We start from the raw sequence: 26123 nt of genomic DNA on the forward strand, positions 1-26123 counted from the left end.
CTGAAAAGCCCCCAGATGTCTCAGATCTTGTCTTTAGCTCTTTTAAGTGGCCTCTTCAAGACACCTCAGAGATCTGCTCTCTGCTCACAGGGCCGGTCCAGCTGAGCTCAGTGAGAGGGAGAGAAAGTCTGAGATAAAAGAAAGAGAAAACTGACTCTGACTTGAACCTTAGCCTATTATTATTATAAATTATTATTATTATTATTATTATTATTATTATTATTATTATTATTATTATTATTATTATTATTATTATTATTATTATTATTATTATTATTATTATAGTCTAGGGCAGGCTGTACGCATTAAACAAATAGCAATACTGCACTGATACATGTGATATCTGATACAGTTAATGTGAAACCAGCTTAATTTTTTGGGTAATAGTGAAGTTCCCTATGGTCATGGGATCTGACCAGTGGTCCTATTCTAAGAAACGTGATGCAGATGGGATCTGACCACAATCGCAGTGACTTTGGCCTTGTGGTGAGAGAGGCCGTCCTAAACCTGGGAAATCACAGTTGTATCTAGTTGAAGTGTGTGTGTGAATCTCTTACCTGCTGACTCATTCTAAGTCTTTATGGGTAAAAGTATCAGCTAAATGCCTAAAATGTGAATCTAATGGTTTAAAAGTTGAAATGTTACCAGATCATATTCCTGTTTCTTTATTTCTACTCATATTGCCTATACTTCATAAATGCAGGCCGTGGAGTCATTGCTTCTATAAACTGAGCCAAAGATAGACTTTACTTTCATGTAATGCCATTATGAATGTTTCACACATGATATTGTGTTTCATTTGGAGACGTATAGGTTCCTCATGCATATTCATAAGGCTTCTCAAAATAGCACACTGATCTAGGTGCACTAGTCACCATGTTCACCATGGCTTAAATGGTAAACAGTTACCAGATGAGCACTTCTGTTATAATCAAATTATTATAAAAGCCATAATGCCTACTGATGTCTACTCCACAGCCCGGCTAGATATCTGTTGTCACTGATGTAAGAAAATTGAAAATAAAAGCGACACTGTAATCTAGTCCAGTCTTCCCCACACAACATGACCAAAAAAGCAATTTTATTGTAATTAGAGATTTGTTTTATTGTTCTTATGATATTCCCATTGAAGGTTTAGCTGATGAAGACTACTGTTGACAAAATGCACTTATTGTAAGTCTGCTAAATGACATAATGTAGCCTAATGTAATGTAATGTTTTCATAGAATGTATCTAAAGACACATTTTTGTGCTCGAAACAAAATTGGACCAAAACATGCCCAGACGACCGCTCAGCCTCCACTCAGAACTCAACCACCACTAGTTTTTAAAGTTACTGAACTATTTCAAAAGGTAACCCTGCATTCTCAGTACCCCTCCTGTTGAGCAGCACAATCTTCTCCCACAAAGTCTGATGGCTTTTTGATTTTCTTCCTAACGGCCCTGCCTTTGACACCCACCTTCACGGACCCTCCACCCACCCCGGGTCTTCATCTGCTAGCCAATGGCTGCCTTCCTTCCACCGTCCGCCGGCACAATGGGCTTTAACGGCCCATGGCATGAGGCTCAATGGGGACAGGAGACTGACCCATCCCCTCCCCTACACACACGGACATACAAACACATACACAAAACCCACACAGAGGTACATGCAAGCATTCTCTCTGCACCCCCCCAACCCCCCTTCCCCATCTCCCTCTCCCACACACACACACACACACACACACACACACACAGACTTTCTGGGTGTAGTCATCCATGTCCTGAAGGTAAAACGAGGTCAAACAGGATCACCAAAACCATACAGAAAGTCGGGAACAGCTTGAGACAGCGAGCAAGTGAAGGGTTGTGTGGGGAGTATTTGAGAAAGGGAATGCTTAGAGGAGTCTTATCTGTTTCCCCTAAACAAATACCTTATTATTTTTTAATAGATAGCTTAAAGGATACCCTCATTTTGTCAAGCTCTGCGGAATAGCACAATGAACTGACAGAGGTCCAGTGTTTATTGCATTAGTGCATTTCATGTGTTGTGCTTTATTCCTTTCCAATTGCTTTGTTTTTATGCCTGTATCTACGCCCTCTATTGATTGTGTGTGTGTGTGTGTGTGTGTTTGCTCTTTTTATCTGCTCCTCTGTGTTATAGTTGTGTATGTGGGTGTATATTCCTGCATCTCTGTAAAGCACCTTGGTACAGACATTGCCTTATTTTTTATAGCGCTATATAAATAAAATTAAACTACACTTAAACTGTGTTTTACGTCTTTGATTTGTTTGAATATTTGCTTGACATTTGTTTGAAACTGGTTTCACCAAAAGTAAATATCCCATGTCCCAGTGTTTGTCCTATTGCTGCCAATCGTCTGTGTTGCTGTCATGGAAACTTGTTTTGTTGCTGTAGTCTTGGCCTCATTCAGTGTGTAAACTGTGACTCTACCCTCTCTCTATTCAGCAGACATATTTTCTCTCTTCTGCAGACTAAAAAATCCTTCACACAATACCAATTGATTGCATCCTTATCTGTTACTTTGTCATATAGACATATTTGTTTTCATTGTTATGCTTATGATGAACAGCTGTATTTACTTGTAAAACCCATTGATACAAGTAGTATTGATATTTACTTGTCAAAACGTTCTTTAACCTAATAGTGATAGATCTGAGATTGTTATATCTGACCCACAAAGTGCAACTAATATCAAACCAGCTTCTGGTATTCTGTCCATTACTCTGTCCATGTTATTTATCACAACTAAAAGCTCTTTCTTTCTTTGTTTTTCTTTCTTTCTCCTTCATCACCTTATGCAGTGCTCCCTCATATTTTCAATTTTTCAACATTTTACTCAAATTGTACAGAATACCATGCAAATGTTCACTAAACTTGACGTCACTATACACAAATTACTATAGAGTCCTATCATACTGCACATGCAAGCAGTATTATTAAATTATTATTGTGTTCATAACATGGCAAATATAAGAAGAAAAGTCTTAAAGTCATTTTCACGTGTGGTAAAAAGGTTTAATTCAATCCTTGGGTCTGCATGTACAAATATCTATAAAAAGTGAACACTTTCACTCTTTGTATGTACATGTCGCAGCACTAGGTTAACTCGGGACTGACAGGAAGATTACTGAGAGAGGAAAAAGAGACAATACTAGATAGTAATATTTACCACCTACGCATCCATCAATATAGTCTATCTCCAAAATGTCATTCGAGTGTTTGCAAGTCACTTTTACATGCCTCCTCCAACAATAGGATGCATACATACAGGAGGCAGAATGAATTATCAAAGCATTGTCATGATTCAAACACATCACAGTCAAACCATGCAGTAGACATCATCAAGTACTTCATTTTCATAATTTATATATTCTTAGAATCTATATGTGCACTTTATATGATAACAAGTAAAATCTGCAACACCAATGGTAACAGTTTCAATGCAAAACCTTGTGTTGGGGAGTTGCTGAGTTTTTTAAAGAGGTATCACAGATATGTGATTTTAGATATTTCCTGGGTTTCTATAAGGAATGTGGTTTAGCTACTAGCTATGCATGACAAAAGAGGACACCTGCTTTGCAACTTGGTAGTGTATGTGTGTGTGTGTGTGTGTCTGTCTGTCTGTCTGTCTGTGTTTGTGTGTGTGTGTGTGTGTGTGTGTATTTGTGAGTTGTGCATATGTCTGCTATTGTATCACATTCAAAAGAGGCTTTGGGAAATAGCTGCAAAAATTAAATAAAATGACAAAGGCAAGCGAGGGCAACACCTTAACAGAGAATATAACATTCAAAGGAGACAAAACAACAATGAAAACATATCTAGGATGACTGAAAAGTTTTATGTTAAAACAAAGGAATGGTCAGAAACAAAATAACAAAGGGCCTAACACAGGCTCTATTAAAAGCAGTATTGGGGGCAGATTTAGTAAACAGCCTAAAAGAAAACAACCAGGTAAGACAGAAGCCAGAAGCGCTTCATTTAGATGGCTTGGCTCATCATCTTCATTCATTCCCTCTATCACCTAATCCTCTGCCAGGATCCTCCATTTATTCTGATTTCTTCCAGAGTACAAGGAATGGCTTGTGTGTGTGTGTGTGTGTGTGTGTGTGTGTGTGTGTGTGTGTGTGTGTGTGTGTGTGTGTGTATGTTAAGTGTACAGCATTCACTTGTGATTCCCCTGATATTGTATAGTCGAGTCATCAAACAGAGGGTTCTTCACTTCCATCTCTCCCGTCTGTCGAGGAGGGAAGAACAATGAATTCTTGGTCAAATAACAAAAAACAGTATTTATAAGTGTTGTGTGTCTTTGCATATGTGTTTGCAAATGTGTGTGTGTGTGTGTGTGCCAACCCACCGGTGCAAGTCCAGGGCACTCGTATACCGTGAAGTCCCCTCCCACTTCTTCCTCATCTGATGTGGCCTCGGAGTCAGGGACTTTCTGTTCTGGTTTGTGTCTGAGAAAAAGACACACAAGTTTAGAGTGTGTGTGTGTGTGTGTGTGTGTGTGTGTGTTCAGAAGAAATTAAGAAGAGACAGAGAAAGGGGAAGAGTGAAAGACTCACTTTCCCATTGAGAGCATCTGTTGCTTTTGATGTTGATAGTGATACATTTGAGCACTCTGGGCCAGAGTCTTATCACCCATCTGAGGAGAAAACAAAAGAAATGGAAATAAACATGATGCATTAGAGAACAGAAACCCAGATGCATGGTGCACATACACACATTCTGTGGTTGTTGCTGAAGGGAAACGAGAAATGGGAAACACAGCAAGTTCCAATAAGAATCCAGTTTCTTTGTCTAGCAGTTAGTGGGGTGAAGAAAAGTCTGTTTCATACCGAGGTGCCGTTGGCTGTGGCAGGAGGCTTCCCCCCCCCTCCGAACGCGGGGTAGTCCACCTTCTGGGCCAGATGCGATTCTTTCTGCAACCTGTAGGGGGAACCAAGAATCTGAGTCTCTGGCATGACATGAGGACTCTAATAATCTTACTAAGCCTTAAATTCAAAGTCACTGATAGATGGTCAACTTTTTGAGGCAGTGGAAGTAGCTTTTCTTAGCAGGGCCAGCAAAATGAAATCATTACAGATAAAATGATGGGATTTAACAACACCATGAAATGAAAAATGACAATTTTTTTATGAAATATGTGCTCAAAACAGCCCAAAATATTTAACTAAATCAACCAGCACTCCAGGGTATAATATTTTGATTGATATCTCTTAGCACTACTTAAGCAGCTATAAAATGGATGGATGGATGGATGGATGGATTGATCTTTTAGCAAGCTGGATGGGCTGCACTATTCAAAGTTTGACCCTTCCTCATGCCAGTTAAATCACTTAACTCCCACTTATATTTACTTTGTATCACATCACACAACATGAGCTCTGATTTTTGCTTAATTTCAAACTAGAGTTCAGTTTTTGCTGTTACATGCTTGTTTTATCATGCAGGCCAACAAAGACTCCTTACCACAAAGTGTCAGATTGTTCTCTTGTATCATATTTATCGTTTGATATAAAGTGAAATCCATAAAACACTGTAGATCACTCAACAGAGAAACAGACTAACTTTACCATTCTCTTGCCGTACTCATGACTATAGCTGTCCAGTCTTACCTGACGAAAAAGACGGCTGCCAGGATCACTGCCACAGTGCCGACCACGACGCTCAAGGTGATCATAACTGCAGATTGAGACAAAAACAGAGGGAAAGGAGGGGGGACACAACATATAAAGGGGCAGAGAATTAGTGGAGGGGGTCAGATGACTGACTAACTGCTTGACTGACCCATTTATTATGGGCGCCAAGGTGAAAGAAAAACTATGTTATAGCTCATTTACTCATAAACAGCTGTTACACTGTATCCTGACCCTGTTAAGCACGTAGTCATCGTTCAAACTGTGCACACTGGCATCAAAAAGGCTGCATGCTGCGGTTGGTAAAACTGGGTCAAATGACATGCAACTTAAGAGAGATTAACACATCAGGGAACAAATGAAAGCTTGTTGCGTTGGAAAACATAGAAAATACAAAGGGGGAGTCAGAAAACCCAGCTGACAAACATCCAGGCGGTAAACATACTCTTCCACGACTGCATGATACAAAATGAGGAATGAACGAAATGACACAGAGGAATGAAATGTCCTGAAGAGAGCAGAGCATTGGATCTAAAACTGTATCCATCATCTGTTTACAACATGTATGTATGTATGTATTTGTAGCAGCACCCAGCGGTTTCTCCATCAGGTACCATCAGGGTGCCTGTTGTGTTTTCGGGGTGCAGTTAAGTGAGGGACGTCATTTCAGTATAGCAGTTGAATTAAAGCATAGGACTGCGGGCATCTGGTCGCTTGCTGCTATTGTGCTTGTTATTGTGTTAAATCGTAAAACTTATTTTTTTGAAAAGACCCTCTTATAATTTGCTGTGTTGTTCTTATTTGGTATTTTTTCTTGGTGTTTCATTTTAAATGTAGCCTATTTTTTTATTGTCTTGGTTTTCTTGTATATATGATATTGTTATAACAAAAAAATTTTTGGTAGCTCATCTTTTATTTATTTATTTTTTTCTCTTCATTGTGAAGCACATTGTAACTTTGTTTTGAAACATGCTATATAAATCATGTTTTTTTATTATGATTGGTATGATTATTATGATTATGATTATTGTTATTATTATAAGGACACAAACCCATACTCACTGATAATGATGCTGTCCTTGTTGGGTACTGGGACAGCTATGGGACCAATTCTGCTCTCGACCCCAGTGGTCCTGGGCTGCTGGGTCGGAGTGTTTAGGAGGGCAGAGACAGAGGGGGGAGGGGCTTGAGTGGCGGCGGGCAGGACATCAGCTGAAGGATGGCCCTGGTTCCTCTGTTTCTGTTTGGGAGTATCCAGCTGGATTTTAACATCTGTCTGGGAGGAGGTGACTGCTGGAGAGAGAGGGGGAGAGGGAGGGAGGGAGAGAGAGAGAGAGAGAGAGAGAGAGAGAGAGAGAGGGAGAGAGGGAGAGGAAGATGATACCATGGTTATAGCTGGTAAATATATATCAGCTTTGCATCTTTCAAGAGTAACATTATATATTGACTGTAAATATATGTGACACTGTAAATGAGACAATATATTTTACTATTTTGTTAACTTAAAATATTGTGACTTAAGTTTTCTTTTTTTCCCTTCTTATTCAATCTTCACATATTCATACATCATATGTGAATATTGATACAATGTATGACTGTATGTATATACTGTATGTATGACACATTGTATGACTATAAAGCCCATACTGCTTTGGCAACATTGTATCTTAACAGTCATGCCAATAAAGCATATTTGAATTTGAGAGAGAGAGAGAGAGAGCGAGAGACAGAAACAGAGTCAAAGTCAAAGTCAGAGAGGAAAGCACAAAAGCTACCATGAGGAAAGATTACATTAATATTTGATGGAGACGAATATCTATTAATTCATCATTAGAACTGAACTCCTGAAATTGAGGTAAAACACACATTTCCCAAACTTAAAGCAAGAGGTGATCTGACTGTGTAGTGCTGCTGTACTTCTGTCTTCAGATCGCTCTCTGTGCTCTCACCATGTTGTCTGGATTGTTTTGCTGGTTTGATCTCTGACACCTCCTGTTTTTCGATAACAGAGTGAAGGTAATCGATCTCCTCATCCAGGTCAGGGTAGAACGTCGTTTTGCCGCCTGGAGGACACACAAGATTCAGAGTTTCAGTGCTTCAATGCTACATTAATCAAAGTCGCTATGAATTTCTCTGAGCAAGTTCCAAATAAAACATAACAGGGAACCCAATGTACATAACATTTACCACCTGGCACATGCTGCGGCAATGCTACAAAAAGAATTGCAGCCATGGGGAGTATTCATATCATATCATCTTCCATCTTCAAGTCAAAGTCCATAACTTCTAAGGAATTTTCCATCGCTAAGGCATTTTCCATGACCGATATCTGACAGCATCTTCAAGTCCAAATGTCATATTATTTTGGTAAACAGCTAATTTGAACGCCTTCTTTAGGCAAGACACAACTGTTTCTTGGGACTTGGTTTTGATATTTGGGTAGTTTAGTCAAACTTTTCCAGTGTTTCCATGCCTGTAGGAACTTGTGTGTGTGTGTCTGTGTGTGAGTGAGAGAAAGAGAGGGAGAGAGAAAGAGAGAGAGATGCAAGTGGTTTAGCCAAGGATACATGCGTACAGCTCTTCATGTGTGTGTTTCAGGGCCTTGACTCTGGTGTGACGGACCGGGAGTGTGCCAGTGTGTGCTGTTTGTTTGGGACCTGGTAAAACGGGAGACAATACTAAAGCGTTGTTTAACAGCCCAGTGGGCCAGACAGTTAGCCACATTCCTGCAGTGGGGCTGAGGTCTCCAGGGCGACCGGGGCTCACAGTGTGTGTGTGGCCAGGGGAGGAAGCACCACAGGGGGCAGGAGCAATCAGCCCAGCCCCTGCCTCACTGGGCTCTACTGCCTACACACACACAATAGATCCCACAGCTCACCGCTAATGGAGGTGATCAATGTCCTATCTGCCCCTACAAAGTTACCCTGCAATATATAAAATATCTGAAAATAGTGCTGGAACGGTTAGTTGGTTAATTGATTAGTCTTCTGCAAAAAATGTATAGATTAATTTTGATTAATCGTTATAGTCATTTATCAAGAAAATGCCCAAAAAATTGCAGCTTCACAAATGCTAAGATTTGCTTGTTTTTATCCATTTCATGTCCTTATAAAATTAATACTTTGGGTGTTTTTTTGGCTGCTGGTCAGACTAAGTAAACAATTTTAAGAATCACTTTGGGCTCTGGTAACGCATTTGTCGTTATTTTTGACATTTTATGGATGACAGTATTTCCACTCAAACCTGGAAAAGTAGCGAGTTACTCAAATACAAAACAGAAGTTGAGAATACAGAAAGGTCAAAGTGGGTTAAAAGGTGCTCAACATGAGAAGTATGTTTTCCAGTTCATGCCTCATCAGCACAATTCAATGCAAAAATATCATCCATTCAACATCCTTGGTCATACATACAAATTTGCTTTATATGGTATCCATGTTAAAACCAGTGTGAAAAATAAACGTATATTGCCAGTCTATTTACCCAAACAAATGTATAATTATATGCATTATTACATCCAGCTACATTACATTAATGATTACAGTGTTGCCTCTCACTCCAGAAGGCTGGCCATCTGGCTGAGCTAGTGTGTGTGATATGATGTGCCAGCACTTTCACTGTCTGCTTTGTTATTTTCTTACCCCCCTCCATCAATGGCCATTTAGTGCGCTCCATGGCAGGTGTCTGTGGAGGCGGGCTGCACCATCTGCACTTTGCAGGTGGTTGAGTGCTCCAACAGTGCCAGTAAGCAGCAAGAACCCCGGTGCTTGCTAATCGATTAATCATTTAGTCTATAAAATGACTAAAATAATGACAAATTGCCATCACAAGTTACCAGAGGCCGAAGTAATTCTTCAAACTGACCACAAACTGACTGACCAGCAGCTGAAAAAAAACCCAAGTATTAACTTTATAATGATATGAAACGGAGAAAAACAAGCAAATCTTAGCATTTGTGAAGCTGTAACCAGCAAATGTTTGGTATTTTTACTTGAAGATTAATCGATTATCAAAATTATAATAGATTATTTTTTTGACGAGCGACTAAACAACTAATCGATTCAGCACTATTGCCTTGTGTGGTAATATAGCTTTAAATTTTACAGGAAAAATATAAAAGACATGAGAGATTTGCTTATGTGTTGGTGTCAATTTGTAATGATGATTTGATGATGGTTTGATTTAGGATCTGCAGGTAAAAATGTAAGAATGGATGAAAAGCTGTTTTGAGCAGCGAGCGTCTGTTTATATGAAAGAGCAGAGGATCCCACTGAAGCCGAAGTAGATAATTCACTTAAAAAAGTCGTCAAAAGTTGTCAGTGTGTGTGTGTGTGTGTGTGTGTGTGTGTGTGTGTGTGTGAATCGTCAGCAGATTGTCACACACTGACTAAGCACGCACACCTCTCATTGTGTAAGAGAGTTTTGTCACTAGCTTGATAATGACCCATAACCCCTTGAGAGGCACCCGGGGGGCAGCTGGGTACTACAAACAAACACTAAACAACTCAACAGGGACAAGGGCTCACACACATCTGTGCCATTCTCTTTTCCCACTTAAAAACCATTCACATTTCTGCCTCCCCCAACCACACACACAACAACACACACACGCACACACGCACACACGCACACACACTCTTTTCCTGCCGTCCTTCCCCAACTTTTTCTCTTGATAGCTACAAATCATGCTACATTTAGCAAAAAAAACAAAAAAACAAATGTAACTAAAGCAGATTTCACAAATCTTGTCCCTATTATTTACAACGATTTTTTACATTACATTACATTACAACCTTTATTTAATTCTCGGGGTACATTGAGGGATGAACCTCATTTACCTTGCAGTTGAGAATACAACAACAACAATCAAATAAAGTCAATCAATCACCGTCAAAATGAAACAAGTCAATACAGTATTAATTACATTATTTAAAAACATAGGCTACATTCGAACTCTGACAGATTTAAAACCAGATGTTTAAATTTAGTGATGGGAGGGTATCGACATTCAAAGTCCTTTACAGCTCGTTCCAGGCTTTTGGGGTACAAAAACTAAAAGTAGTCTTTCCCAGATTTGAATTAGTTTGTGGAGTTTGGAGTAAAATCCAGTCCTTGGGGTGGGGTTACATTTGTGCACTTGAACACTTGAGCAAGTCTCTCTGAAAGACAGAAATAAATCTCATCTGTGTTATCATTAAGAGACACCTCCTTCAGCTGCCCTTTGACAACTGACAGGAGAGTTTGAAGATGCTGTGCAATTTTCAGGATTTATGGCCACAAGGTCCAAATGTCATGGTTGTGATTTTGCCTTTGTTCTTTGTCTAGGTTTTGTATTTCTTTGTGTATTATGTTTCCCTGTCTAGTTCTTTTAGTTCTACGTGTACCATGTTTCCTGTCTGCCCCAGCTGTGTCTCATTTGTAATCACCCCCCATGTGTATGTTCCCCAGTCAGTCTTCGTCGGATCATTGCCTTCTGTGTGTGAATTTGTGTGAAGCGCTCTCGTTTTTGGTTTCCTGTGTCACCTGCTACCTGTACCAGTAAACACCCAGTCTTGGGGTTTTGATCACCACCTGCCTCGCTGTCCTGCATTTGGGTCCTCACCACACCTCCCCGTGACACCAAATCTCTTCACCCTGTTATGAGCGCTTTTGAATGCTCACAAATTCAGTTAACTTCCCTAGATCAGAGAAATATATGCTTTTGGGTGGATTACTAATTTAACTACACTCATTGATACTCTCATGTAATTATGCATCATAACACTAAAACACGACCACACCAAAAGCAAAAACTCTCATCTTTGGAAAATCTAAATGCATTCAGGGGGCTCAGATTAGACTTTGTGTATTTTTTTTTCACTATATTCTTTTAAAGCCTCTTGTGCTATTTGCCAAAAAACAACTTGTCATGATTGCATTCACAAACAACCCAGGCAATAATCCTTCCAATATCAAGGTAAAGCAGAAGGCTATAGCTTATTAGCCACATCTGGTATAACAGTGTTAGCCATGCTAGTCTGGATCCTCACAGACATTAGATTCAGGGACTTGCTAGAGATAAAAAAAATTATCTTTCTTGATCCAAAACCATGAGGCTTTGCTTTAGTTCTTATCAAACCACTGACCTCCCTTTTTTTCTGTGTGAGGTCACTGTTAATGGAGGTGATCGATATCCCGTCTCCCCTGACAAAATATATCAAATATCCACCGCTTTGTTTTATTTGAGCGCATCTTGTTATTTTTAATCAAACCACAGACTCCAGCTCCCTATTCACTATTAAGAAGGCCAGACAGATTCCTACTAATGAAGATGCTATCATCAACAGATATCTGATATGAGTCACATAGACCGATATGTCATCATGTTGACTTTTTAGTGACGAAGGGACAAACTTTTTGAAACTGAGCACAGTGCCTCTTCACACTGTGTAAACCCTCAGATGTCATATCCATAGATTATCCATTGATCAATTTGTATTCAGGGTCTCCTGCTGCCCTCTTGTGGGGAAAGTGAGACAAGGCCTACAGAGAGAGAGAAACTGAGAAGTGAGAAAAGAGACAGACAGGAAAGAGAGGGAGAAAGAGAGAGAGCAGTGACAGACAGAGAGAGGGTCTAAAGAACCTACTTGAAAGAATAATATGACTATTCTGCAGGCCGGTCTGCCTGCCAGTCCATATTCAAATTCTCTAAAATCTTATCCTATGAGTCAGGAAACATACAACAATATGGTGTTAAAACTCTGGGATCTGAAAAAGGTAAAGATCCCTGGTAGTCTAAAGTGTTTCCATTCCTTGTACACTTGAGGAAAGGTCTACAAGATGGTTACGTTGAAAGGAAATGGAAAGAAAGGTCACAGTATACACAGAGACTCATATCTAGTTTATTAGATAGTGTGTTCACAGATTTCATAAGGGGGTGGCAGACAGTTAAAATGCAATTTTCGCTCAATTTTGCCCCCAAAGTTAATAAAGGTGATGTACCTCGTAATTTTGGCAGTAAACTATATCCTCCCAGCCCCTTCAAACAGTCGGTCGCCCCTGACTGTAGTGCTTTGAGTCAATAAAGAAAATGTTTAATTGTTCTGATAACTCTTGACAACCCTTTTGACCAGGCAGGTTCTCAGTTCAGTCAACATCCATAAAGTCCCATTTGCCTTTCATCTAGTATTTTAAATAGAAACACACCTCTCCACAGCATGTATAGTTCTATAATAAACCATTGAGAATTAACGTTTAAAATAAACTCAGTAAATGTTTCACTCTCATTTGTGTCTCAAGTTTTCTGGCTGTCGAAAGTCTGTCAGTTGCCGGTGTCAGTATCTAATTCCGAATGCTCTGGATCAAAGTCTATTAATTGCCTACACAATACAGACAAAGTCAACAGAAAAGCTTTTAGTATTTAAGACCCATTTCAGAGAAATCTGATACTAATGCATTACTCTGTCGCTTCTCAAAGGTCAGGTCGGTGATTCAAGCAGCAACAACACAGCCGCAGCAGAATAATAGTTTGATTCATAAAGGCGAGTCAAGAGGTGACATCAGACAGGCAGACAGTGAAACAGATAGCCCTCCACATAAGAGTCTCTGTTTGGTTTTTTCTTTCTGTCTCTCCCTGTCTTTCTCTCTGTCTCTCCTTGTCTTTCTCTCTCTCTCTCTCTCTCTCTCTTTCTCTCTCTCTTTCTCTTTCTCTCTCTCTCTCTCTCTCATATTTTCTTTTTGTTTCTCACTTTGCCCTTTAGGCACCCCAAGCAAACCTACAAGATTGGATGGCTCAAACATTTCTCCAGTTTAGTCGTGACAATATTCTTACATAACCCTGTTGCTGGTGACAAAGCCCACAGAGAAACTACGGGGTTGTGATTCAGAACACAAATCATTAGGCCAAAAACCTAGACATAGTCATTGACTCTGATCTCAATTTTGAAGCACCGATTATGCTGTGTGTCCGCGCCGCTGGTAACAAATCTTTACAGCAGCGGCTTCTTTTTCACTTGAATTCACTTCAATGGAAAGGGCCACTGATACATGTTCCTGACAGCACTGAGAGATTAGCTTGTTTTTAGCACTTAGAATGCAAACCGATAGAGGTAAAAAAAAAGATCACACATTAAATGGATTTTCAATAATGAGCTGACGGCCTGTGAATGTCACAAAATCTACTTTTTTTTTAATCATATTTGCATTGCTCAAGTGTGGCAATCCTCTTAACAGACTAATGCTGGTCAACTAATGAATGTTTTATTAAGAGTAGACTGGACTGCTGTGATGTCTTGATTCTATCTGATTTAAAATGCAACTAATTAGCAACAAGTATCCCCAAATTCAACAGCTGGAGTTCTGCAGCCTGTTGCACCGCTGAATGTGCGTTCAATCTTAAGTTAGGGTGTAAAGTCTACACTAAACAACACGTTGAAACTAGTCAGCCTGACTCTAAAGGTGTGTCATTTAGTTGCACCTCACAATATTCTTACATAACCCTGTTACTGGTGACAAAGATCACAGTCAAGGCCAAAAACCTTGACTGTGATCTCATTTCATGCCCTTGCTATTATAGTCTGTTTTATTCAAGCTCTTTTTTTAATAACTCTGTAAAGCACCTTAAAGGGACAATAAGCAATTTATGACTTTTGCTGGCCTCTACTGGTGACCAAGGAATTGCAACAACATCAACAAGTCACAGCTCACAGAAGCCTGTGAAGGACAGAAATCTAAAAGTCAGTTTCACAGCAGGACGAGCACGCTAGCAGAGATCAAACAGAAACGTGTAGTGAAGAAGTAATATGTCACGATGCTAAATAATACTTCTTTGTCATTTGCTTTTTTGGCTTGAAAATGAAACGTGTTGCAACACTGGCTGCTTGATGAGCAGTTGTAAAGAGGCAGGGGGGAATTGGGTTGAAGTCAGGGGTATTGATTAACTGCCCTATCAAACTCCTGTAGATATATTATGGTCACTTTGTGCTATGGGGCAGTAAGAAGAATCTTACTTCATGCATCTTTAAAGCACCGTGTCAGTGCTTCAACAGACCATTTCCCATCCATATCAATATCATATCAAGCAAATTATATCACTCTGTATATAACATAGAATGTTATATATGGTATATAGAAAATACATGTGTATGTGTGTGAGAGAGAAAGAGAAAGGGAGAGAGACAGAGAGAGAGAGAGAGCGAGAGAGAGGCTGCTGAAACACATGGAGGCTGAGAGAGGGCCCTGCCTTTAGCACATACAGTATTTAACTGCGTATAAAGACTCCTGCCCTCCACAGCCTGTTTGTCCTTCTAATGAACAAAGGACATGGCTTCTGGGCATAGTGTATTTACCGATGGGAGTGCACGCCTCCATGTCAAATACAAGCAGGTCCTACACACACAATGAAAAGAACGCACTGCCTTACTTGTTCACCTTGTGTGCTTTGCCGTCATCTCTGGCTTTACAGTCTAAAGTCAAATTTTAAACATTTAGCTGACTCCGTCCACAGCAATTTCCAATCAGTGCGACAGTAGAATAAGCTTGAATTCCTACATCATCATCATTACACGCAACCGATAGTAAGGAGCACAAAGTTCAAGTTCAAGTACTAAGAGGCTAATCAAATGTGTATATTCTTTGCTTTTTTCTTTGACATCTTATGTGTTTCTACTTTTCTATACTTTTCTCTTACATGTATGTCCCACAACATTGATTGACGGTTGTTGCTGTGAATCTGGGTCAAATTCTTTTTTTTTAGGTTTTTTTGTCATTCATCATAGTTTAATTTCTTGCAATCTACAGTTACTTAAAGGCAGATTCCTCATTTCTTTGAGCAACACATAATAGATGAGGTAGTTCTATGTATATTCTAGTTACTTCACTTCTATGTGATGGCTGGTTACCTGTGCACCTGGCTAACTGGTTGTTCTCCTCCAAAAATATGTCTGTTTTTTAGCACTGATAAGCATCTTTTTCAGCACTGTTCACTTTGTGTATTGTTTTCTTTTGGTATCTCTTCGTCTCTATTTCTATTTGCTCCTTGTTACTTTTCTGTGCATAAATCTGTGACTTGTTTGGTGGACGCATGAAAGAAAAAGACTGCATGTATATTTACAGTGTGTGTGTGTGTGTGTGTGTGTGTGTGTGTGTGTGTGTGTGTTGAACTTGTGTCTTGAACCCTGACAGTGGAGTGCTTTTCTCCAATATGGCATTTTGAGGCCATATTTGCATCCTGCGGCTCTGTCATGCATAGTCAAACACATCTGGGCTGCTAGACTGAATTATGCATCTTTTCTCTGCCACAATTCTTTTCTGACCCAGCTTCTTACAAAGGGTTTTCTCTGTTTTTTCTCTGGCAGCAGGCTTCTGTGATTTTTGGAGCTTCTGTGTAGTTATTTCTCTCCGTATATACAACTTTGGAAAACTGCTTTATATTATTATTGCTATTGTTATTATGATATAGAACAGAATACAGCTGAATATTCGACTGCGCTGCAAAACCAGCGAGGTGGTTTGCTGGGATGTGGCTTCATAAGACTGAAGATAAGATAAAGTTAGAGATACAATTAGACGGAAACGTAGATGAGGTGCATTTTCTGAAGAAAACTGTGGGTGTGCTTGCTGACGAAGCAACTGTCTGTATGTGTGTGTGAATGAATTGACAAAAAAATGGGGTGGAAACACATCCGGGGTTATTACGTCAAGTTAATGTCACTACAAAATTATTCTAAGGGAAAGTTGCGCTCAAAGGATGAACAATTAAAACAAAGAGAAAGAGCAGAGGAGAGTAAAAAAAACGAGTGCATCAATTTCATGAGCACTAAAGTCGCTCCAGCAAATATTTCCACATCACATGACCACAGTATACGCCACAGTCACATTTTTAGATTGTGATATGGGGGAAGAAAAATGCAGAAGAAAAACACACTAGTAGACACTTCAGTATTCTTCATTTTGACTGAATCTGGTTTCCCTGGTCATAAACCATATGATACCATTTGTAAATGACCCCATGCTTTCACCTGGTCCTGTATGTTGGAATCAGAACAGCGATACCTACAGCCGGCCCGCTCCCCCCATCACCAATCTGACAATCATGACATCCCTAGTAGTTACGATGGGCACTACAGATTGAATTACGGAAGAAACACAAAAGCAATGGAGTGTGGAGAGACAGAGTGACAGAAAATGGGGAGAAAGGAGGAAAGGGATGACAGAGTAAAAACCAAACACTTCCATTGGAGTCTCTCCCCTATGTCTCTCCCTCTCCTTCTCCAGCCAATATTGAATACCTTGCTTTGTTTTCATTGACCAAGTGAGCGCCATCAAAACTCCATCTAAACTATTTTCACACATTACATGATTACTGACATGCCTTCAGAACAACAGCCTGAAGAAGATGTAGATGACTTTAGTAGTACTTTAACTTGACTCTAAACTACACCCTGACAAAATGAAACAGATCCAGAGGAAGCAGAAGGAAGACCCGATGGAGTCTGATGTGGGTTCAGACGGTGAAATGGATTTGGATGACGAGCCGATGGCACGCCACGGCACAGTTTGGATAGGACAGACAGGCCATGCGTGATGTGATCCGATCTGATCCAATAGACTGTGTTCACATAATTGCTAAAGGAGACAGAAGGGCCAACTCAGGGCCCACACAATGAAAATCACTGGTGAAATGATGGAAATGTTGACACAAATCGATCATCAGTCCAGGAAAACCGACAGTGTCCGTCACGTGGAGAAGAAATATAGACAGACAGTACTTTTCTCTGTGTGTGACTGTTTCAAGCGGACATTTGTGGGGTAACGTAAACACCTGCTGGTCTGCTCTGCTCACTATTCTTACCCATTCAAGTGAATAGGGGACAAAATTAGCAATAAAAATTCAATATCTGCCAAAACTATACAAGACGGATTGCTTAGAAGAGAAATAGCACCCTGCCCCGCAGTGGGCTGATTTTTTTTAATGAATATCTATGTAGCATCAAAACTGCAGGAGGAGACGTGAAATAATAATAATAATCATAATACCGATATGCATTTTTGTAAGAGTCTAAGTACAAATGCAAGTGCACAACAGGTTAAGCTTTTCAGACAGGCCTATCTTAAGACAATTAAGCGTTTTTTAAGCAAAACATCACACTAGTTTTATTCTGTTGCTAATTTGACAGTCGTATTAAGTGACACATTCCTAGAAAAAAAGGTCACAGTCCACAATCGGCCAAATAATCGACCAAATATCAGCAGTAAAAATAATATCGGACTGATATTATTGCTTTTTAAAGCTTATATTGGCCAATACTGATAGTCTGCCGATATATCAGTGCATCCCTAATAATAATGAACACGAGTAACTACAGTACTGTTCTTGCCTTCAGGAAGCACAAAAAAAATACATATCAAATACATCATCAAATCTTATTCTTAGAAAATCAAACCATACACTGAAGCCACAGCCTTCATATTTCCTCTGAACTGATAACAGAACTGACTTCAGGAGGGTAACTGGGTGTCAGTTACACTCCCAAACTACTCAGGCAGCAACTGGACTGCAGCTCTTTGTCTTATTCTGAAGCGTTAGCTGGAAGACCGACTGAGGATGTGCGCCTGACAAACCACATAAACCAAATACATTTAAGAGAAGGGAACTTTAGTAATCTGGTTCATTTCACCAGCCTCTGTGTGTGTGTGTGTGTGTGTGTGTGTGTGTGCATGTCAGTGTGAAAGAAAGACAGAGAGTTGGTTTCCCTTGTGGATCAGTGAGTTCTGCTGATCTCTCAGAGGTTTATGTAACCACTTTAGGGAGCTTAACCAAGGCCAACAGTCTAACACATTCACAACATCACACACACTCACACATACACATGCACACACACACACACACACACACACACACACACAGACACACACACACACACACAACAGCACAACGTAATGTAATGTACAAGCCTTCACACACAAACACACACACAAAAACACACACAAACAACACGAGAAGTCCACACACTAATGATCAAAACATCCTACAGATCCATTGCAATAAACATTCCCTCTCCTTTCGAATGCTGGGATATTGATCTTTCTCTCCTCTGCTCTCCATTCCTTCTCACATTTATTTCTCCCGCTCTCATGCTGCCACCACTAATGTAAGCCAAAGTCTATATCTTCTGCTGCAGACCCAGCTAAATTATTAATCCTGCAGAGAACACACACACACAGAAACACATACATAAATACTTACAGGCACACACACACACACACACACACACACGTGAACTGAGGCAAGAGAGTGCACTCACATGTGTGCACAGGACATTTCTATATCTCTCTCTCTAATTTCCATAGCTCCGTCCTGAAACATGTCATGCGTGCCTTGTGATACGATGCCATGTAAATCTGAAAAACATGATTTATTTTTGCAGCTTGGCTCTTCTGCTGAATGAAATTAGATTAAGTGGGATCGGGAGTGATGGAGATGGAGGGCAAGAGAGAGAGAGTGAGAGAGAGAGAGAGAGAGAGGGAGAGGGAGAGAGAGAGAGAGAGATGCATGTCATCTGAGTGATTAAAGCCGTCCGTGTGCGGGGGCGGTGTGTGTGTGTGTGTGTGTGTGTGTGTGCGTGTGTGTGTTTGTGTGTGTGTGTGTTTGTGTGTGTGTGTTACACAGACAGCAGGGGCAGGGGCGGATTAGAGAAACAGAGGATCAGACTGCACCACACCATAGCTGTCAGAGATATGGATGGAGGGAACGGGAAAACAAGGGAGAGGCGAGCAAGGGAAGGGAGTGACCACAACAAGGAGGCAGAGAGACGAGAGAGAGAGAGAGAGAGAAGAGATCTGGAAAGAAGGAGAGAATTAAAGGAGACAGACGAGAGGCTGAAAGGGAGAGAGAGAGGAGAGACACAAAAGAGGAAAAGGGTAAAGACTGATAGGGAAGGAGAGGCAGAGCGCAGCATAGATAGGCAATTGAAAGAAAGAGGGAGAGAGAAAGAGAGATGTGGGGAACGGGACAGAGGGATCAACTGAAAAGAAAGGAGGGAGTGACAGGGAATGAATGTGGAGTACAGATGTAAGGAGAACAGAGAAAGAATGGGAGTAAATGAGAGAGGGAGGGTGAGTGAATGAGCGAGTGAGAGTGAAAGGAATTCTGGGAAAGGTGTCTTGTCCCTCTCCCTGACTTTCGGTATCAGTTCAGTTCCCATTTTGCTTCCTGAAACGGTCTGAAATTATCAATCCAGTTACAGTTTGCAGCTTTTCTGTACTCAAATGAAATGGAATGTGTTTGTGTGTGTGTGTGTGTGTGTGTGTGTGTGTGTGTGTGTGTGTGTGCGCTACAGCACTGAAACACACACTCAGACTTGTCTTGGTCTCAGCCACTAGACCGACTCGACTTCTCATCAGCATATGATTTTTCAAAAGGTGCACAGCATGCATTTTTTTCACCCAATCTCCAATCAAATGATTGGCTAGCTCCATGCATTCCAATGCACTTTTGTCCTGCCACTGGATGTTGACGAGTTTAACACATAGCTCCTTGGGCAGGTAAATAAAGAGAAAATGAAGAAAGTCCTAATTACCATTTTTGCATTTAGAAAGGCAAATACCCTGTTTATTGCTTATTTCCATTTTGGAACTGAATAGGACTCGACTTGTTCAGGACTTGGCCTTGACTTGGTCTCGACCCCTTTTGGACTTGGACCTGGTCTTGGACTTGACTTGGACTCTATTACGGTGGTCTTGGCCATAGCCCTTGTGTGTGTGTGTGTGTGTGTGTGTGTGTGTGTGTGTGTGTGTGTGTGCGTTTGTGTGTGCCAATGTGTCTTTTTCTTCATACCATGGGGATGGTGCCTCCTCCTAATCACACAGCGTCCTTCCTCGTTCTCCTCCAATGGGGTGAGACAGGGACCACAGTGGGTGGAGCCAGACTTGCAGAAGTGGCGCCTCTCACGGGCGCAGTCTAGATGGTGAGGACACTTACTGCCAGCTGGGTGAGAGAGAGACAAGGGGAGTTTCATTAATATCCAGGTTCACACCACTGTGAACCAGACTGAGGCTGATTGCATTTGATTTACAAAAAAGATGCTTTTGATTGGACAGTAAAATCACAAACCTTTGACTGTGCCGAATGAAGTACTGTGTAACATATTAAGACCAAGGAGCCAAGCTGCTCACCACTGCCAACTTATTAAAAAAGTGTACATACAGTACAGGTTACTGACAATTATATCGGCCAAGTCCATGATTACAGTTTCGCTATTCAAACTAGGGCTGCAACTAACGATTATTTTCATTATCAAATACTCTATTGATTATTTTTTCGATTAATCGATTAATCATCTATAAAATGTCAAAAATAATGACAAATCCCCATCACAAGTAACCAAAGTATTCATTTTATAATGATACGAAACAGGGAAAAGAAAGCACATGTTAGCATTTGTGAAGCTGTAACCAGCAAATGTTTGGTATTTTTACTTGATAAGTGTCTACAACAATTAATCGATTATCAAAATTATAATCAATACATTTTCTGTCAATCAACGAATCGATTAATTGTTTCAGCACTAATTCAAAGTACTAGCTTCCTTTACATTTTTGCATGACATGGGCCTATTGTGCATTTTCTATATCTATCAGTGTTTATGTGTCAACGTCTTTTTAAATAGCAGTTTGAATGGTTTGTTTTGGCTTGCTACAACATGCACTCTCTCTCACTTTTGTCTCATACGCAGACAGCAAATAAAAACACAACTGTTGCCCTAGGACAGAGGGTCTGCTAACGACATGACAGCTTCACTGGTTCTACAGTCAGTCCTGGGCCAAAAAGTATCTGCAAATAATTCTCAGCATTTGTTGTAACCTGCTTAAGAGAAACAGATGGCTGAGGCCAGGTAGGACTGCAAAGTTCACACTGTTTGAAAGTCAATTTAGCATTCTTTTATGTAATTGATAACTTATCTGACACTATCTGAATTATCCTGATATGGCAAACCCTACCTGCCTACTGCTCCAAGTAGGTTAAACCAAAGGTATTTGCAACTACCCTTTAACACAGATCTGCCTCCAATCAGGTCAGACAGTCATTTAACCCAATTTCTGCAGGTTTGACACAAAAGCAAACCCCTAACACTGTTTTTGTTTTTTTCTTGCCTTTGCCATCCGGCTATAATTCTGCGCTGGCTTCAACAAACACGCACATGGAGATATACACACACAGAAAGAAGTGGGTCACAGTAGCGCAGCAGGGGTGTTTGGTAGGAGAGGGCAGGCAGAGCACCGGGCCAGTATCAGAACGCATAATGAACCCAGCGCAGCACAGCGGGAGAGCTAAAGGTGAACAGCACAGCAGGTAATGAATCTGGTATAACAGACAGAAGGCAATATGAGCTGGGAAGGTAGTGGATGCAGGGTCTGTCCTGCATGTTAACTCTTAGGTAGTCCGTTCTCCTGGGCCAGCGCAGGAGAAAGGTCTGGCAGAACCCATTATCGCTGAGGGATAAGAGGGGAAAAAACACTCTCTGGGTTGTTTGTATCTCTGAAACCACTCACACTCGTCAGGGCGCTGTAACGTTGCCCTTTCAGAATAGTGTCAGGGTGAAAATTGTTTTGGTGGAGGAACCAGCACGTATGAGACGAGTGTTGTGAAAATGGACAGATCACAGCTAAAACAACTCCATTTAAGAGAGTTACAGACGTTATCTAAGCATTTTAAAGAGAAACACAACAAACAACCTGAGCTCACTGCAGACAGCGGGCCATGCTTGGAATATCAAACCTTTGCCGCAGCCAGGGGGCAAACAAACTAGAACATCCAGAAGATGTTTTAGACAAACTATCTGTAAATCTTTCAAATGTTCCACAGAATTAAACAAACAAGTCTGCTGCTTCTCCAAATTTTTCCATTAGCGTGTTTTCATTACTAGCTCTGTGATGTGGCTACACAGGAAACACACAGGAAGGGGAAGGGCATTCTGGCAGAGGCCTTATCCCACCGGACAACAGATTAACTCTTAGATAGTCCACATGCGTTTTTCTGACTACTTAGAGAAAATGATGAGCATCCAAATATTTCGGGCCTTACTTTCACAGTGGAGGACTAAGATTTCCAGTGCTGTTTAGTCTTTGCATTGTGCTTGAGTGGATTCCAGTCTTCAACCTCCACCAGAAAAACGCACAACAGTGACAACATTACAACTCAAACTTTTCTAAAAGTCAAGCTCAACTGGGTAGGGACATTTTTGACATGCAAACCCTGTGATTCAAAGGAAAGTCAAAAGAAAACAGCACTTCATTCTCCGACAATCTCCTTTGTTAAACCAGAACATCTCAACCAGTGAATGTTGAATTAGGTGCTATGAGGCACATTTTTCATCCAAGGTTGAAAAACCTTCCTGTTTCTTCTGGGTTTTTTAATTTGTTGTTGTTTGTTTCATACAAGAAAAGGCAGTCCTTGGTCCTTTCTTACTAGATTTTTTCAATCTGTTAAATAAGAGAGAAAAGAGAATTACACAAAACAGGAGATTGCTGTAGGAGAAAACATAACAACCTCCATGGTAACAAGGCCTCTAACATCAGGAGGGAGAGATGGAGGAGGGATGGAGGACTGGAACTCATTTACAATCTGTGTAGGGTAAGTCAAGGAGAGGAGGATCTTCAAACACAGACATTGTGTTGGCTTTTGTGCCTATGTACACATAAACACACGTTTGTTTTGCACGCACCAAGATTATTATCGTACACTAAGATGAAAACTAGGAGTCTAAAAACACTGTTGTAAAAAAAGTTAAAAATAAAAACGAGATGGTGAAAAAACTAAAACTGTACTAAATTAAAACTTGTAAAAATGTAGAAAAAAATATATACAGTATATATTCTGGGCTAGTCGGGTTGGTCTGGTCGGGTTTGTGTTGCGTGAAGCGGTCCAAGATTCACCAAGACTGAAATCTGAGAGTGACACTGGCAACAGCCGATGGGAGTTTAGATACAGGGGAAAGAAAAAGAAAATTAACTGGAAGAGAAGTTACATTCAACAACAACAACGGCCACTTACATAGATAGTTTACATCAGTAGAGATTCCCAACTCGACTTGCTCCACTCTAGATAAGTTGCTGTACTGTTTCAGGGTATTACAACCCTGGCATGCACTAGTGTGTGCGCAGACAGCAAAACAAATGTACACAGAGATACACACACACCAAAACACACACACACACATAAACATATAGGGACACCCAAACATCATCACAAATACACCAAAGGGACACAGACACACAAGTCCACATATTTTTATGCCATTGATTAGACTGATGCCTCAGGGAATGAGCAGCAGAGTGACGCATCTGTAATCTGAGATGCTTTGTTTTTCTTTCTGTGTGTGTGAAAAATACAGAGAGAGGGAAAGAAAGAGAGAGAGAGGTAGAGAGAGAGAGGTTAGGTATATGAGAGCATGTGCATTTCTAATTTGTGTGAAATACCTGTGCCTATAGTGAATGGCATGTTCACGGTTTCTGACACAAGTGCGTAGAAAAGCAAATGTCTCAAGTCATGAATCACATGGCCAAAAAACGAACTAATGTAGATAGACAAGTCTCTGACTATCTTTGATGGCAGTTATTTCAAGTCACAGTCTGTCTTTCCCACTTCGCAGGGCCTAGCAACAACTCCATCACGTCTAAGTTTAAGTGATGTCTCACCTCCTCTGCCTCTTTGCCAACTTACTCCACATCACGAGTGTGACGAGCCGAGCCTCCTGATTCCTTATTATGTCCAAGATTATTCTCTCTCTCTCTCTCTCTCTCTCTCTCTCTCTCTCTCTCCATCACTCTCTCTCTCTCTCTCCATTACTCTCTCTCTCCTGTTTCTCTCTCACCTTTCATGGCTTCTGTTCTATTTTTACCTGCCACATGCCTTTTCTTTCTTTTCCCACCGGATCTCAAACCCTTCGTCTGATCTTCCCACGTTTTTATTGATCCCCATTTTATCTCAACCCCCGTGACCTGACCACAGAGAGGAAACATGTGACTGTGGAAATAGATTATTCTGCTCGGACGTGTCCTTGTGGTACCTTGTGTGTGTTAGGTGTGTGTGTGGGTGAGTGAGGGAGGAGAGGAATAAAGCCTTGTGCACGTGTCTGTGTGAATGTGTATGCCATAAGTGTGTGCATGTGTTTGAAAATGAGTGAATCAGTATTTTCTGTAAGCCAGTCTCCCACTGGCTCTCCCTCTGGCAGCTCCCCTCCTCTCCCCATTCTTGCTGAATGTTTCCTGCAGGCTGGGCTTTGCTGCTGGAGCCTCAGCTTGGCTGCAGGCTTGTCTCCTCCTCCTGCTGTGGTCCTGCTGCCTAATTGCTCATCCTGAATATATTTTTGCTTCTTTATTATCCACTCCATCTTAAAAAATGTGATTATTAACTCCTGACATTATAAATAATGCCAAATAGGCCCGGGTAAAAATATTGATTTTCCAATCAATTGCATTTATTTGGACAATCTGATATTGATTCTTAAAATCCAGAGATCAATCTTTTAATCTATGCCGTTTTTCAGTGGATGTGTGTAGATTTACACAAAACTTTTTGTAGCGGGCCTCCTCTCCTCCAATTGTCAATGTTAAACATTAACCTTTAAATTAAAGCACCATATTATAGAGGTTTCCCTGTGTAGTTCAGAGAATTTCTTTAATATCTAACCAATATTGAATCAAATCAATATCGAATTGGGACCTTGTGAATCAAAATCAAATGGGAGATAAGTGCCGATAACCCGCCCCAATGCCAAAAGAGACAGAAATCATCAAAAATGAGTTAATCAGGAATTCAATCTTCCCATAATACCCTATAATTAATAAAATCTTAGCAATTCAACACATGTGGGTTAGATAAACCCATTGTTTCATAAAGGATGTTGATTTCCCAGGTTACTTCTATAACTATAAGCACTGTTATGCTGAGAAACCAGCACTTAGTTACCCAACAAAAAGGCTTACTTAACATAGCAGTGTTGACCTGCCCTATATTACTAGAAAACTAGCCAAAAAAACCCATCTATGCTGCCTGCAACATCACTCTCACATTGCCGAATCAAGATGCACCGCTGACAACTCTGTTCAAGCAAGAGGTCGAGCCGCAGGAGCCGGCCTGCCAGTCTGCCCGAGCTGAATTTTTAAGAACTTTATCTTCCAAAACACATTGCCATGGCATCGTGTCTCCTGCCCTTTGTAACCTCTAAACCTCCTCGTTCGCTTCATCCGCTCCCTCTCCCTGTCTGGCCCCTTTCATTCTCCTCCCCTCATCCACCGGTCCTTTCATCAAATTATTCCTTGGCTCATTTTTGCGACTCTTTGATCAGGTAAGTGTGTGAAGATCAAGGGCGGCGGGACCGGATCGGGTACAGATGACTGCGATCAAGTCACAGATCAAACGACCCGCTCCTATCTCGGCCTCCTTGACCGAGACTTATTATATGACCAGTGATTAGCATGAATCAATTTGGAATAAATGTGTGCCT

At 40.7% G+C, this 26123-nt stretch overlaps 1 protein-coding gene across 2 annotated transcripts in view; it reads right to left on the bottom strand.

Moving 5' to 3' along the window:
- Positions 1 to 2997: 2997 nt before the first annotated feature.
- Positions 2998 to 26123, bottom strand: part of npdc1a (neural proliferation, differentiation and control, 1a) — a 31810-nt gene continuing 8684 nt past the window's right edge. Inside the window, exons 2-9 of one of the 2 annotated variants that reach the window (XM_071540793.1) lie at positions 20453 to 20602; positions 7590 to 7703; positions 6703 to 6930; positions 5620 to 5686; positions 4840 to 4930; positions 4567 to 4646; positions 4359 to 4458; positions 2998 to 4238 (exon numbers count right to left, since the gene is read on the bottom strand). In XM_071540793.1, coding sequence (XP_071396894.1) covers positions 4167 to 4238; positions 4359 to 4458; positions 4567 to 4646; positions 4840 to 4930; positions 5620 to 5686; positions 6703 to 6930; positions 7590 to 7703; positions 20453 to 20602 — 902 coding nt within the window. In that variant the 3' untranslated portion in view covers positions 2998 to 4166. Of the gene's footprint in view, positions 4239 to 4358; positions 4459 to 4566; positions 4647 to 4839; positions 4931 to 5619; positions 5687 to 6702; positions 6934 to 7589; positions 7704 to 20452; positions 20603 to 26123 lie in introns of both variants that reach the window. The other variant, XM_071540791.1, reaches the window with a different exon arrangement.

The sequence above is a fragment of the Centroberyx affinis genome, unplaced genomic scaffold (assembly GCF_046629955.1).
Source record: "Centroberyx affinis isolate AG114_WGS23_722 - 3 ecotype Tasmania unplaced genomic scaffold, CSIRO-AGI_Caff_v1 ptg003720l_1, whole genome shotgun sequence".
Classification (NCBI taxonomy): Eukaryota; Metazoa; Chordata; class Actinopteri; order Beryciformes; family Berycidae; genus Centroberyx; species Centroberyx affinis.